The 15,950-nt window shown below is 42.0% G+C and overlaps 1 protein-coding gene across 1 annotated transcript in view; it reads left to right on the top strand.

Annotated features, from left to right (window-relative positions):
- Nucleotides 1-7,911: 7,911 nt before the first annotated feature.
- The window catches only part of SLC35F3 (solute carrier family 35 member F3), a gene marked incomplete at both ends in the record, with an annotated part of 345,212 nt that continues 337,173 nt past the window's right edge, over nt 7,912-15,950 (top strand). The window contains 2 exons of the mRNA XM_084253640.1: nt 7,912-7,964; nt 8,364-8,593. Of these exons, the coding sequence (XP_084109766.1) occupies nt 7,912-7,964; nt 8,364-8,593 (283 nt within the window). The remainder of the gene's footprint in view (nt 7,965-8,363; nt 8,594-15,950) is intronic.

Raw genomic sequence — 15,950 nt, forward strand, 5'->3', positions numbered from 1 at the left:
GTGGATGAGACAGGTTTTAACCAAACAATCTCATAAATTAATATGCACTAGAGCTCTGACAAGGGTTATCAAGGCAATTATAGTATTAGAGGGTTGTATAGGAAGAATCCAATGGGAAGGGTCAGAAAAGTCTTCTTGGAGGGAGAAGGTCTGAGCAGTAGATGTGTGGTGGTTGAAGGAATGAACAAGGTAATGAGATAGCAGGTGAATAAGGTCTTCTGGGCAGAGAGGGTGACTTGTATAATATCCTGGAGAGCAAGTAAAACATTCCAGGAGCTCTAAGAGGCTGGTGTGAATGAAGAACAGATACAGACTGCAAGGCAAGGGACAAGGCACTAATTCAAAGGGAGGTTTGCCTTCCGGTGTTCATTGCATCCCTCTTTACAGTAGGCGAGTTATGGAAATAGCTAAGTATCCAAAGAAAGATGAGTGAATTAACAAGATACGGTACATGTACACAATGGAGTACTACTAAAAAGGATGAAAACTTGCATTTTCAACAACAGAACTGGAGAGGATAATGCTAAGTTTTTATAGTTCAGAAGAAGAAAGACAAATACTGGATGACTTCACTCATATGTGGAATGAAAAAGAAACAAGACAAAGAGAAAGGCAAAACTAGACTAAAATAAACCCTAGAAGTTTGGCTGTAGAACAGAGTGAAAAGGTAGGAAGTAGGGAGGCAAGTGGAGAGGGGACCCAATGGACTTTTGTGGAGGACTGTGTGTGCTTTCGTGATGGGCATGATAGGGAAACATACATCTGAAGAGATGTGAACCCATACCCTTAAGTCAAATACAGTGTTGTAAACCAATGTTACCACAATAGGAAATACTACTACTAAAAAAAAAAAAAAAAAAAAAAAAAAAAAGAAGCTGGCCTCCCCGGTGGCGCAGTGGTTGAGCACTGGGTTGTGAAGCTGCCTGCAGCTTCTGCAGCGCCGGTTCGATCCCTGGCTGCTCCCCGGCCACCGGAGGAGGGTCCCGCATGGCGCGCAGACCTCTCCTGCCGCCCGCTGCTCCCCTCAGCAGTGTACTTCGGTCCTTCTGCCTGCTCTGCTCCCCACTCTGGCTCTGGTGAATTCTCTCTCCCTCCCACACTTCTGACTGTACCCAGTGCTTGTATAAACGAATGAATAAATGAATGAATGAATGAATGAATGAATCTTAAAAAAAAAAGAAGCAATTCAGGTGGGGCAAAGCAAGTGCGATACTACTGAAAGTGTTTTACACAGGAGAGGAGCATGATCTACTCACCCTTTGAAAGGGTTACTCTGGCAGAGGAGATAGAAGGGAATGCATGTGGGGATTTCAACTAGGATGTTGCTTTGGTGTTTCAGGCTTTGGTAGAAGTGGCCCTGTTGGCAAACCCTAACTGTCCACTCTTACTTGTTAGCACTTCCCCATGTAGAAATATTTGCAGAAAATATCTGTCTTATTTGTATTAAAAGCCTTCATTACAGAACCTAGCACATGGTATACACTAAATATGTGTTTACTTACCTAATAGTACAATAGACATTCATATAAAATTTTAAGGTACTTGTATCTTTTGTTATTATTGATATTATTCTCATGTTGAAAAGTATCAGAGTTTTCCCATGTTGTGAAGGTATCAGAGACGTGGCAGAAACACTGACTAGAAACAGTGACTAGATGAATTTTATCCCAGAGAAGCAGAATTGTTCTCAGGTGAGCTAATGGTCATCAACTATTTTACCCCCTTTGGTGACAACTACACATCTGATCTCTTTCTTTGAGTTTATTTTAGATTTCACATATAAGTGAGACTATACAGTAGCTGTTTTTTATCTGTCTGACTGATTTCACTTAGTATAAAGCCCTCAAGTTCCATCCATGTTGTATAATTTTATTATGCAATTAATTACATGTAATTATATGTGGTATTACATATACCATATTTTCTTTATTCATTTGTTGATTGGCACTTAAGTTGTTCCCATGTCTTGGCTTTTATAAATAATGCTGCAATGAATATGGGGTGCAGATGTATCTTCAACATAGTGATTTTGTTTCTCAGTATAAATACCCGAAATTGCTGGGTCACATGGTAATTCCATTTTTAATTTTTTTTTAATAATTTTATTTTATTTTTTTATAGAAGCATGTTTTATTTATTTATTTATTTTGTTTGTTTGTTTGTCTGTTTATACATGCACTGGGTACAGTCAGAAGCGCGGGAGGGTGAGAGAATTCACCAGAGCCAGAGTGGGGAGCAGAGCAGGCAGAAGGACCGAAGTACACTGCTGAGAGGAGCAGTGGGCGGCAGGAGAGGTCTGCGCGCCACGTGGGATCCTCCTCTGGTGGCCGGGGAGCAGCCGGGGATCGAACCGGCGCCGCAGAGGCCGCGGGCAGCTTCGCAACCCAGCGCTCAACCGCTGCGCCACCGGGGAGGCCCCTCCATTTTTAATTTTTGAGAAAACTTCATCCACACTGTTTTCATAGTAGACACTATGCCAACTTACATTCCTACCAACAGGGCACAAAGATTCCTTTTTTCTCCATTACCTCACCAATATTTTTAAAGATAGTCATTCTAAGGTATGTGAGGTGCTATCTTGTGGTTTTAGTTTGTATTTTCCTCAAGACTAGTGATATTGAACAACTTTTTAGGTACTTGTTGACTACTTGAATACCTTCTTTGGAAAACTGTCTACTCAAGTCCTTTGTCCATTTTAAAATTGGATTATTTGGATTTTTATTGAGTTGCATGAGTTCTTTATATGTCTTGATTATTAACTCTTTATCAGGTATATGACCCACAAATATTTTCTTCCCTTTCATATGTTGTCTTTTCATTTTTGTTGATGCTTATTTTTTTCTCTGCAGAGGATTTAGTATGATATAGTTGCACTTTTTTTTTCTTTTGTTGCTTATGCTTTAATGTGTTGTATGCAAAAAATTATTTGCCAAGACCCATGCTAAGATGGATTTCCTCTATGTTTCCTTCTAGGAGTTTTATAGTTTCAGATCTTATAGTTAAGTCTTTAATCCATTAATATCTGAAGGGGTTCTGAAGAATTATAAAGTTTAAGAACCACCAGTATAGAGGATTTTTAAACAGAAATATTTCTACTATTGCTTTTCTTGTGAATCTGTGTGTTCTGAAATATTCCAGACAAAACTTATATTAGGATCTCAAATATTTAGGGTTGTCAAGGTTTCTAAATACATGGCTTTGTAAATGATGTATTGCAAACTGATCTAAGCTAATATGTTCATACAGATTTTAGGTTGTTTGGGTGGATAGCATTAGCCAGCAAAAATTGTCAGATAAGTAAGTGGAAAAGTGGTAACCCATAACCTAACTATCAAGTTATGATAAAGGCAGCTTTAATGTGATTTAGACAGCTGAACAAGATTTAAAGAGGTTAGAGTTGCTTTTACAGGTGAGAGTTGCAAACACTAGGTGAGGTGAAGTGAGGGCAGTGATTGCAATGAGTGACAATATCATCACCCAAAAACAATCTGAAAATTACAGCAATGTTTCCACCTGACAAAAGGAAACATAGGCATGACAAAAATTTATGGCTAATATTTATCAAGCACTGATCTCAAGCTCTGTGGCATGCTAAATTCTTAATATACTTGAATTTGTTTAATCTTTATAATAATAATTTGAGGTTGATGTCCAAAAATTAGACTTGGAGGAATTAAATAACTTTCTCAAAGTTAACAAACTGGTGAGTAGGTAAACCAGTATTTAAGTCTTTTTACGTGACTCCAAATCCCATGTGTTCATTAAAAGGAAGAGAGAGAAGAGAGTGATATGGCTTAGCAACTGCACATGTCAAAATTATGTAGGGATTTTGTGCAACATGAACCTAGGCATGAGTCAACAGTTTGATACAGCTGTCCAAAAATTGAATTCAACCTAAAAATGATCTAATAATAGTAGCTCATGTCTATTAAGTATTGGCCCAAGCCATATGTGAGACTCTTTTCTAAGCACTTCACATGTATCAACTCCTTTTGTCTTCACAACAATCTTGCTAGGTCATTCCCTTTGTTTAGAAGAAAGAACTTAGACTCAGAAGGGTTAAAAACCCTGTCCAAGTTTAGAGCAGCCAGAATGTGGTGATTAAATGGGAGGAGGCTTCTCTGTCCTCTTCTGACTGTGCCTACGCCTTCCCTGGCTTCAGTAAATGTGTCTGTAGCAGTAGGTGGAGGATTCTGAGTTCATGCCTTTCTAGTCATTATCTACACGAGTGATTTTTTCATATAGTACAGGAAGTTTGCCTGGGGAATTGGTAAAATGGAGAGCTCCCATCCCCATACTTGGAGGTGATGATTCAGATTCAGCATTTTACACAATTGCCATCCTTTGAGGATGCTCTAGAAATACCAGTTTGAGTGTTCTTCATGGCAGTCCAAGAGTGGCCCAAGATGAAATATTTCAGGTACAGGGAAAAAGAATATGGAATTAAGAAGTTAAGAGGAGGCTTAAAATTACATGACATTATGTAAGGAGGGGTATTAATTTTTATTTATACACCTTGATATTCATTGTTATTTTTTTACAATAGCTTTGTTGCTTTTATGATCATAACAGTCATAAAAATCATAAAACATCCAGTAAAAATAATAACTTTGTGAGTATATTGTGATGCTGGAAATCTGCACAGTAATTTTTTCAATTACATTTTTTCCCACATCATTATCACAACAAAGTCCATAGTTTATATTATGTTTCACTCTTGCTGTTGCATAATCCATGGATTTTGAAACTTGTATAATACTTGTATCAACCATTGTATTAGCCCACTGACTAGTTTCACTGCCCTAAAAATCCACTGAGCTCACCCATTCATTCTGCCTTTCCTACCACTCATACCTCCCCCAACCATCTGGAACCCCTGACAACACTTTTACTGGCTCCATAGCTTTGCCTTTTCTGCTATGTCACCTAGTTGGATTAATACAATATGTAGTATATAGCCTTTCAGATAGACTTTTTTGGTAAAAGACTTTTACTATGTGTTGTTTTGTAACTTGATAGTTCATTACTTTATATCACTGAATAGCAGACAATTGTATATCTCTACTACAATTTGTTTATCATTCACCTATTGAAGGACATCTTGGGTGCTTCCATGTTTTGGCAATTATGGTAAAGGTGCTATACATATTTGTGTGCAGGGTTTTTTTTTTTGTATAGGCATATTTTAAAATTCAATTTAGGTAAATACCAAGGTATGTTCGCTGAATCATTTATAAGAGTGTTTGGTTTCACTAAAATCTACAAAACTATCTTCCAAAGTGGCTGTACCATTTTGCATTTCTACCGTCAATGAATGAGAATTCTTGTTGTTCCACATACTGGTCAGCATTTAGTGTTTTGGATTTTATCCATTCAAGTAGGTGTGTAATGGTATCTCACTCATTGTTTTGATTTGTAATTCCTTAGTCATGTGTGATGCTGGGCATAATTTCCTATGCTTATTGGCAATTTGCATATCATCTTTGGCGTCTTGTCTGTACAGCTATTTTACTAGTTTTAAAAATTGGGTTGTTAATTTTCTTCTGTTAAGTTTTAAGCGTTCTTATTTTAGAGAATAGTCCTTTACCAGATATATCTTTTGCACATTATTTTTTGTCAGTCTGTGGCTTGTCATCTCATTCCCTTGACAATGTCTTTTGCAGAGTAGAAGTTTTTAATTTTAATGAAGTCCAACTTGTTAGTTTTTTTTCTTTCATGGATCATGCCTTTGGTGTTTTATCTAAAAATTCACCAACAAACCCAAGTTCTCTAGAATTTCTCCTGTGTTATTTTCTGAAGATTTTGAAGTTTGACATTTTATATTTAAGACTGTGATCAGTTTTTGGCTTGTGGATGTTGAGATACTGCAGCATCATTTGTTGAAAATACTCTCCTTTCTCCTCTGAATTGACTTTGCTCTTTGGGCAAAGATCTCTTGACTATACTTGTGGAGGGTCTTTTTCTGGGCTACTTTGTGCCATCAATCTACTTGTCTATTCTTTCTTCAATCCCACACTGCATTTTTCTAAGTCTTAAAGTTGATTAATGTTCGTCCTCCAACTTTGCTCTTCTTCAAGATTTTGTTGACTGTTCAAGATCTTTCTGCTTCTGTGTGTAAAGTTTAAAATCAGTTTATTGATTACTTGCTGAGATTTTGACTGGGACTACATTGACTCTATATATCAAGTTGGAAAGAACTGACATCATAAAAATATTGAGTCTCCCTATTCATGAACATGGAATATCTCTCCATTTATTTAGTTCTTTGATATCTTTTATCAGAGTTTTGTAAATTTCTTTATATATGCCTTGTACATTATTTTGTTGCATTTATACTTAAATATTTCATTTTTGTGCATGTAAGTGATATTATATTTTAAATTACAAATTTCAATCATTCATTGTCTATATATAGGACAACGGTTGGCTTTGGTACATTAATCTTGTATTCTGTAAATGTGCTACAATTTATATTTGTTCCAAGTAGAAAGCTGCTCAATTCTTTGAAGTTTTCTGGGTAGAGATTTTGTCATCTGTGAACAGAGACAGTTTATTCCTTCCTTCCCAATAGGTATACTTTCAATTTCCTTTTCTTAACTAATTACATTTGCTAGTACTAGCAGTACAGTACTGAAAAGGGGTGGTGAGGAGACATGCTTGTCTTGCTCTTTATCTTAGCAGGGGAATTTCTAGTTTTTTACTATTTTGTGTGATGGAAGCTGTAGGTTTTTGTAGATATCCTTTATTAATTTGAAGACATTCCTCTTTATTTCTAGTTTGCCCATACATGATGGAATTTAAATATAAAAAGAACACAAAGTAGTGTGTATAATTTGATTCGGATTTTGGGAGCAACAACAACAAAAAGTTTTGCATTCAAAAAGTGGAAGAGAATACACTTAGACTTCAAAGTAGAAATTTTGGACTGGATAACGGGGGGTTTCCTTCTTTACATCGTTCTGTATTTTCTAAATTTGCCCTATGAAAAATAACACTATGAAAAGTGATTAGGTGTTCTGGAGTGAAAGTCTTGTAAAGTGCCATTAGAGGCTGAATTAAATGGAGATGCAAGAGAGAACGGATTTAGTAATTGGGTCATCCAGGAGAATGTAAGCTCTCTGAGGACCAGACCTAACTAAACCATTCCCACAGCGTAATAAATCAATTCACCTTGTGCCTCTGCTTTGTGTATGTAATGCCATTTATTTGCTTTGGCATTCTGGGCATGATTTATGTGGCTACGGAAACCAGGTTTCTGTCTTCCCAAGTAGTTTTACTTATTTTAGAACAGGCAGAGAGATTGACTAAGAGATTGAAACTGAATTGCACTACTGAACCAGGAGCAATACGACCTGGAAAGTCTTAAGAGAGGGGAGCAGGAGCGCGCCCAAGCCTCTAGGTTTGCCGGACCCAGCGCGGGTTTCCGGGCCAGCTCTGTTTGGAGAGCATCCCGGGCGGCGCGAAGAGGGCAGCAGCGCCCCCAGCTGGCTCCTGCGCTCCAGGCTGGGCCCATCCCGCTCGCCCAGGTGCCTCGAGAGCGCACCCCGCACGCAGTGTTCAGCCGGATTCCAGGATCCCGCGCCCGCGGAGTGTTGGGGACCGCGGCGGCGCGGACAGCGACCAGCAAGAGGCGCGGCGCCCGCGCAGCCCCTGCCGCCCGCTCGCTGCAGCGAGCGCCACGGACCGGCTGGAGCCGGGCTCGGCTGCCGCGCCCGCGTTGCGCCGCTCGCCGCGGAGCCGCTCGGGGGCGACCCACGCGGGCGCGCACAGGCGGCACCGAGCGGCCGGTGCCTAGCGGACCCTCGGCGGGCTGCGCGCCCACCTTTCCCCGCGTCGCGACTGCAGGCTGCCCGGGCCCGTGGCCCCTCCGCCTCAAGTCTGGGAGCTCCCGGCCCCACTCTGCCGTTGCCTATGGGGATCCGAGAGTTTCCCGGCGGCGCACCCAGGGGCAAAAGCATCACCATGTGAGTAGCTCCCCGGGCGTGGGTGCGCAAGCGGGCTGGAGGGCGGAACGCCGGGGTGGCCCTTTGCAGCCGGACACCGGCAGACTGGGGCTCGGAAGGGACAGCGCGCGCGGTGGGCTGCTCTGGAAGTTTAATGCATCCTCTGCCTTGCCACTCGCTCCAACCTGCACTGCCCGAGGCACCCAGGATCGGGCGCCGGAGACGGGACCCGACGCCCGGGCTGCCAGGGGAGCTGCGTGGGTGGCGGGCGGCGGCAGGGAAGAAGCGCCGACCCCGCAGTAGCACCTGCCCTTGGAGAGTCTGGGCCGCGCCCCTGCTCGTCAGGGGATCTGCTGCTCACCAAATCTCTCCGTTCTCTGTCCTCGCTCCCCTTCCCCGGCCACCTGCCCGCGGACTTAGTGCCATGAGGAGGTCACCGGACGTCAGCCCCCGGAGACTATCGGACATCAGCCCCCAGCTCCGGCAGCTAAAGTACTTGGTGGTGGATGAGGCGATTAAGGAGGATCTGAAATGGTCACGCTCCGTGGAGGACCTCACCAGCGGGCCCGTGGGGCTCACGTCCATCGAGGAGCGGATCTTGCGCATCACGGGCTACTACGGCTACCAGCCCTGGGCAGCGAGCTACAAAAGTAAGACCCCTCATCTCATTTCCCTCCTCCACCAGTCAGCCTCCCTTGTGGTTGTCACAGCAACCTTGGGCCACGCACCCAGGGAAGCATGTATCCCCTTATTCTGCCCGCAGATACAGACCTGGGTACATGGGGAAGGAGGCCCTGTGACAGAGTTCTTCCGGACCTTTGGGAATTTCTGGTTCATTCCCTTACAGCCCCTGTCCCTCCCACACACCTCTCTGGGGTATCCCCTTGCTCCTGAGCTGTGTCACTGTGTAAGAGACAGTCTGGAAAGTCAAGGGATCCTGCTGTGTTGCTTCCTTGCGGATCTGAAAGTGTTACTCGGCTCACATCAGGGCTCAGCTGGCTCAGTTAGAGACTGCAGACTTAGCCAGCATGGATTTTAACTCTTACTGTGTCTCCTAGGCCTGGATGGTGAAGGGCAATTCTTGGGGCTGGCATTTTTAGATCCCACTCTCCTTGCCCTAGGTCTTTATCTGTCCACAGGGTAGGGGCTTTCTTCAGTTCATTCTAGATATTGCCATTTGGTCCCTGAGAGATGGTTGGTGCCAGTTGGAACAGCTGAAACTTTGCTTTGCCCCAGTAGGCCCCAGTTGATGGCTTTGGCAATGCTGTTATCAGGTATACACACATTACCTGTGTGGACACATCTATTTGGTGGACATGTCTTTCTCTCACTTTGGAAGGGAGAAGCTGGCCATGACACCCTGGATACCTATAATTGTAACTGTAATTAGGACGTTCCATCACTATCTTTTGACATGGCGAAGAGGTTGCCATTTACAAACTCAGCCAGTGTAAGAAATGGGTATTGCCTTTATTCCATTGTAATAAAGTCTAACAGTTTAATGGTTTTGAGATATGTGTTTACCTTTCATTGCTTGAAATTGGAACATGCTTTATTGGTCTTTAGGGGGAAAGTCAGGTTTTTGTAATTTAATCATATTGGGCTCTAAAAATATGTTTCTCTTTAGTTTTTTTCTAAAACCCTTGATACCAAGCCAAAGGTCAGTGGTATATTTGCAGTTAGCTGGTTACTTTAAGTTATTTGCAGGAAGAAACATAGGATTTTCATGTTTTGTTTTCATACCTTTACTTGTTTCTAAAGAACGGTGGTGATTGCATTTCACTCTCTGTAAACCTTTAAAAGGTTGTGTCTTCTCCAATCTTCTGCTTCTGCTGCTAAAATGTAGCTGATAAATAGTCTTTGGATCACAGACAAGGGACCAAGTTCTAGACTTTCCAGATGGAAAATACTAGTCATGGAATAACAAGAATGAAAACCTATTAGAAACCATTTCTCTTATGGATAAGGATAGGCCACTCCATATCTGCTTTCTGTTGAAATTTGCAATTTTTTTCTAATCCTCTGCTGTTGATAACTAAAGACAGTGGTACAAATTAGTCCTCACGGAGTACTCTGTTTAGCCCCTGAAGTCATCACAAAGTGTGTCTTTGGTCTTTGTAATTCTTTTTGTGATTGACCCTGTGTGCTTTGCAGAGATTATCACCAAGGTTTGTGACGTTAGAGCTGGTGGCATGCTTTAACAGAGTTGAGGGTGTTTGGTACAAGCATACTGTATCATTAAAGTGGGGGAACAGCCATATGGAAAATGAGTCCCTTTGCCACCAATGGTATTCTTAGAACCCTCTCTCTGGGGCTTCATTGAAGGAATAAATATTAACAGACAGGCAGCAGTGGCCATTGTGATGTGAATAAAATCAGCACATTCCACTGTCCTTATTGTTGATACTTTACTCCAGGATCCTACCATTTTTTACTAAAATGCTTTAGGAGATAACTGACATTTTGATGAATTAATTGGATTTTAAGTTCAAATTTAGAGAAGCTAATGTTTTATGAATAAAGTCAGAGACATTTTAGGGCAGTGATGTGATGGCTTGCCATTTCTATGGAAGTAGAAAAAAATTAATAACGAGGCTTATTTGTTAAAGGTATCAGATATTTTATTTTTTGGTTAATAATCACACTCAACAAACTGGGAGAGATGAGAACAAAATATTCTCATCATCCCCAGGGCAAGTTATGGGATGCTCCAAGCTTCATCCTTGACATTATCAAGTCACATTTCAGTCACCTCCCAAGTAGCTTATCTATGTCCCCACTGAAGAAGTAGCCCATGAGAATTTCTAAATGATTTGAGGGAATAAGTTAGCTGTCTTTGTAGCAGCAGGACTTACTAGAATGACCAAGTATTCACTTTTACTCTCTTGGTTTTGGATCATTGATATGAAGGAGGTCACTGTGAACTTCTATGCTTCTACAGGGTAGAAGTGACCTTTGCTCAATATTCTCAATCCAATCACTGATATTAAAAAGTTTCACCCTAGACAAGAGATAAGCAATTGTTTTTAAAAAATCTAAAAGGCTCCTGGGTCTTGGAGGGATGCTTTATGTGAAACACCTAACTGAGTACTAAACTATAAACAAATAGGTAGAAACGTTGGTTCCTCTTTTCGGGGGCTGAAGTCCACCTAGCTCCACAGTCCATGTTTCTGGACTGCTGGGCAGTATTCCTGGAGATTTCTGGGATTCCTGGCTGGGAGTATATTTACAGAGCCCAGAAAGCATGTATCGATAGTAGTTGCTCAGTAAGTATTTGTTGAATGAGTAATTGGATGCAGCTTAAAACATTGACCTTTGGGAGGGAAAGAGAAAATTTAAGCATATGTTTCTGTAATGATTTGTACCATTTAATTCTATGCTGGCTTTCTGCTAGTTTGGAATTGCTTCACTTCTTCCTTGTTCTTTCATCATTAATGGCATCCTTGGCTTTGAGAATCATAGACGAGACCAGAATTCTTGATAGCAAGTTTTAGTTTGGTCCAGGGTTTCTCAACCTCAGCACTATTGACATTTTGTACTAAATAACTCTTTATTGTGGGTCAATGCTATGATTGTAGGATATTTAGCAGCAACCATAGCTTCTACTGCTATCCAGTATGCCACCTCCTCACCCTGCCTCCTTTGGGTTGTGACATTCAAACATGTTTCCAGACAATGCCAAATGTCCCCAGGAAGTGTACCCCAGGATGAGAATCCTTCATTTACCCTAGTCCTAAATTTATGCTTCAAGAGAACTCTTTTCTGTAGCGCTAACCTATAGGACCTGCCTCCAGAATTCCTGACCATCTCCCTTCGTCTTTCCTGGAGTATTTTTTTTTTATAGAGGCATGTTTTATTTATTTGTTTGTTTGTTTGTTTGTTTGTTTTGTTTATACATGCACGGGGTACAGTCAGAAGCGCGGGAGGGTGAGAGAATGTACCAGAGCCAGAGCGGGGAGCAGAGCAGGCAGAAGGACCGAAATACACTGCTGAGGGGAGCAGCGGGGGGCAGGAGAGGTCTGCGCACCATGTGGGACCCTCCTCCTATGGCAGGGGAGCAGCTGGGGATCGAACCGGTGCTGCAGAGGCTGCGGGCAGCTTCGCAACCTAGCGCTCAACCGCTGCACCAACGGGGAGGCCCTCTGGAGTACTTTTTATATTTTTATAACAATCTGGGTTAGAATAAACAGCCCTCTGAAAGAACCTGTTGCATATGTGACTAATATGATTCCCCACCCACTCACCATAAATTGATGCCTTGGAGAAAGTGCTTCAGAATTCAGAACAAATTGGATAGTTTCCCTTAATGACTTTCTTTTCCCTCCCACCTTATACCACAGCAGAAGAGAAATGACCCACTGGAACCTCTTCTGCTTCCTCTTTTCTTTTTCATTTCTCTGGTGTAGACACCAGTTGGGGAGGAGCCGGCTGCAGAAGGGAAGAGAAGTGGTGAAGTTCAGGAATGTGACATCCAGGGTTAGGCCCTGACCTGGGCATCATGTAAGGAGAGTATCTGGGAGATCCTAGATGGAGGCTGTTATGAGGGATGAAGGAGGATTTATAGATTTTCTTTATTTCCTTTGATTCATTTAGCAAAATATATTGGGGCATTTACTGTGCACCAGAATATAGAGCTAAGTGATAGCAGATGTGGCGCACTGTACAGCTGTGCCTTTATCAAGAAATAAAGTTCAGCAAATGCCTGCATCTAGGAAATGAAATGTGTTTACATTTAGCAAGGATGGTTCACTTTGCAAAGGTTTCCCTGAAGGGTGTTGTCAAATAGTGAGCGCTCAAACATATTTCTAAGTAAAGAAACTTTTTAGCAATAGTGCTGGCTTGGGGGCCGGGGGAGGAAGCACATTGCTTAAAATGAGGTACAACTGTCTTTTGAGTAGAATTATTACTACTTTGTGGTGCTGATACTGAACATATTCAGATAAAAATGATTTTTTAAAATGCTGATGAGTTTACTTTTAAAAGATTTGTAGAGTGGAGGGTGGGCTAGTTTAGTCCCCAAACAACTAGCCTTATCTAGCCCACTCCAGCCTGCCATTGGCAACTTGAACCTAGGCGAGGGTCAGGCAAAAATCAGTTTATCTGGTGGAGGTTTTATAGTTCGAGCTGAGAAAACGTAGGGCACTCAATGACTGACTTGGTTACTAGGAAATCATATTTCAAGATCCTTCAGGTTTCAAATGTCAGAAAGGGGTTGTATGGAATGGTTGTCTGAAGGGAAGGGACCTAAGAGCTATCGTCCTACTCTCCTTGTGCTTTCAATTGGCAAGGAGTATAGGCTGCTGACGTCATCACCAGTGCTAACTGGAGCAGCGGCTCATAGTATAATTGAATTCATGGTGAGCCATTTTTGTTTGAACCTCCCAAAATAGTAAAGGTCAGGTCAGCAATTCAAAAATGACCCAGTTGTAATAGATTTATAATTTGGTTGTAAAAATGAATTTTGGAATGGAGCTTGGCATATGACATATTAGATTGAAAATATTTTTTTTTTTAAAGTTAGACAGTGGCGAGGGGAGGGGGGGTGGCACAAACATCAAGTTTAACATTTCCTAGTTTCATATTCCTGAATAGGAATACATGCTAACAATCTAGCAAAAAGTTTTCTGAGAGTTGAAAGAATTGAAATGCAGAAGTATTCTATTTTAAGGCAACACAATGCACTCAGATCACGGAGGGATTATAAACTCTTTGCGTCTAGTTGTGAAGGGCACATGTTCTCACCTTCAGGGAAGCAGAGTCTTCCAGGCTTTAAAGGAGGCCACGACAAGGAGATTTCTCACTGTTCTCAGAAGTCTGCCCTGGGTGTCTTTACAGAGTGCCTGGCCTATCACTAATTCAGTGAGCCTTTGTCCCTTCCTTTATAGCTGGACAAATTCAGGCTAGCTGCATTAAGAAACTAATTCCTATATGTATGAACTGTTGAACTCTGTAAGCATTTTTCAGAATGTTGGCAAGGTACCCTGAAGGAAGGAGGCGACAGCTTCCATTTCTACAGTGTTGTCGAGAAGCAGAGAAAATGGAATTGGGGGGATTGCATTCACACCCTAATTTCATCCCTTCATAGCAATGTCACCACTGGCTAGGTACTCAACTCTGTTCTCTTATGTATAAAATGGAGCTAATTCAACTGCTTTTCAGGATTTTCATCAGGATTAAATGGAAGAATGTATGTGTATAGGCATCTGTCCCTTTGCCTGGCATCTGTAGATGCTCCTTTGTGATCATTTACTCATTTAGCAAACTTTTTGAGCCTTTACTGTGTGCCAGAATATAGAGCTACATGATGGAAGACACAGTCCTTGCCTTCAAATCTCATAAACTAGAGGGAGAGAAAGTGAAATTGTCTGAAGCTGTAATATAGTGTGATAAAGATGAACTTGGAGTGCTTCGAGAGCTTTTTCTCATCATGTGAGTTCAGTTCAGCAGCTAGATGAGTAATAGGCCACAGAAGGTGGGTAGAGGGGAGGTTTGTATTCCAGGCAAAGGAACAGAATATGCATGGACATGTGCGCAAGCCTTACTAGGAGGAACTCGACTGGAGCACAGTGACACAGGAGGATAAAAAATGAGTTGGACTGTGAGCAGACACTAATTTCAGTATGTTAGGCTCTAGTCATCTGACTTGTCATTGGGAGGGCCACTGACACATGTCACCTTACTCATCCAGACCCCATGTTACCTTATTCACCCAGGCCTCAGTGTCACTTCTCCCTGACCATGTTACCTCTGGTGAAGTCATTGCCAGGGGCTCCTGTTGAGTTGTTACATTTCTAACATTGTCATACCTAGTTTAAGTGTGGGGCTGAGACTTTCTGATGGGAAAGCTGTGTAAAGGCAGGGTTCATTACTGTATCTCCAGCCTGCAGTGTGGCTCTTGGCACATAGAACTGTGATGATTTGACCCCCAGATTACAGAGTATCTCTGGCACTTAAGTCAGTAACATTTGTTAAATTTGATGAAAAGCCATTTACACACACACACACACACACACACACACACACAAATGGCTCTTATGCATTGACATTTCAGAATTATTCTGCATTTCTCAGTCTCCTGGGTGTTTCCAAAAACTCAGCTAAAAACACCCACAAGGAGTCACACTCCTAAAGCTTATGATATCAGTTTTTTGTCTCATTTTGATAATCTCACTTTAGATAGGAAAAAATGAACAGGGCCCAGGCAAGAAGAGAAAATGGATCAATAGGAATTGAAAACGTGCTCTACAGGCAAGAATAAACTTATTGGCGAACAAGCCTCAGACATGTCTGTGAGAACAGTGAGATCTGACACCTTTGGGACTGTCTTCCCAGGACACCAGGATCCCTATTGTCCTGCACACATCCTCACTAAATTAACTCAACCAGTACCTCCCTCTTCAAATTTGAGATTAAATCCAGGAGTTTGTGGTCTAGTCTAGGGTGATCTTTTGAGTAGAGGGGTGAGGTGAAGGAGGTCTCCTGGTTTCTGTGTGGATAGAGAAGTAGAGAAAACTGGCCTCTAAAAAGAGAAGAATCAGGCAGGTGGGTAAAGCAACTCAGAGCCTTGGCAGTTACCCCAGGCTCCAGGAGACAGCCCTGCCACATAAGCAGATGCTGGGCTTTGTTCCTGCATTGCAGATTCTTGTTGGGATAAGATATCTGAGCCATTTCTACTCAGGCCCATGTAATACAAAACAAGGATGTATATACCAAAGAATTTTCCACAGGAAGTAAGAAATCACTTGCTGATAGCTAAGCTAAAGAAGGTCCTAGAACCTCCGTCTCCAGAGGACTTCTGAAAGAGGGGAACGCCCGATGGCCCCAGGTGAGTAAAGTGTTTACTTATCCCGTGGCAGGGGCTGACTCACTTATTCCCACATGCTGTCTTTTGGTTCAATTCAATGGTGAGTGTGTGTGGATCAGCAGAGGAATAGACTGATTTGTTTCCTTATCTTATAGCAGATCCTAGGAAGGAAGTTGTATAATTAGGCACCTGGTAAATTCTTT

Source organism: Talpa europaea (genome assembly GCF_964194135.1).
Source record: "Talpa europaea genome assembly, chromosome: 14".
Lineage (NCBI taxonomy): Eukaryota > Metazoa > Chordata > Mammalia > Eulipotyphla > Talpidae > Talpa > Talpa europaea.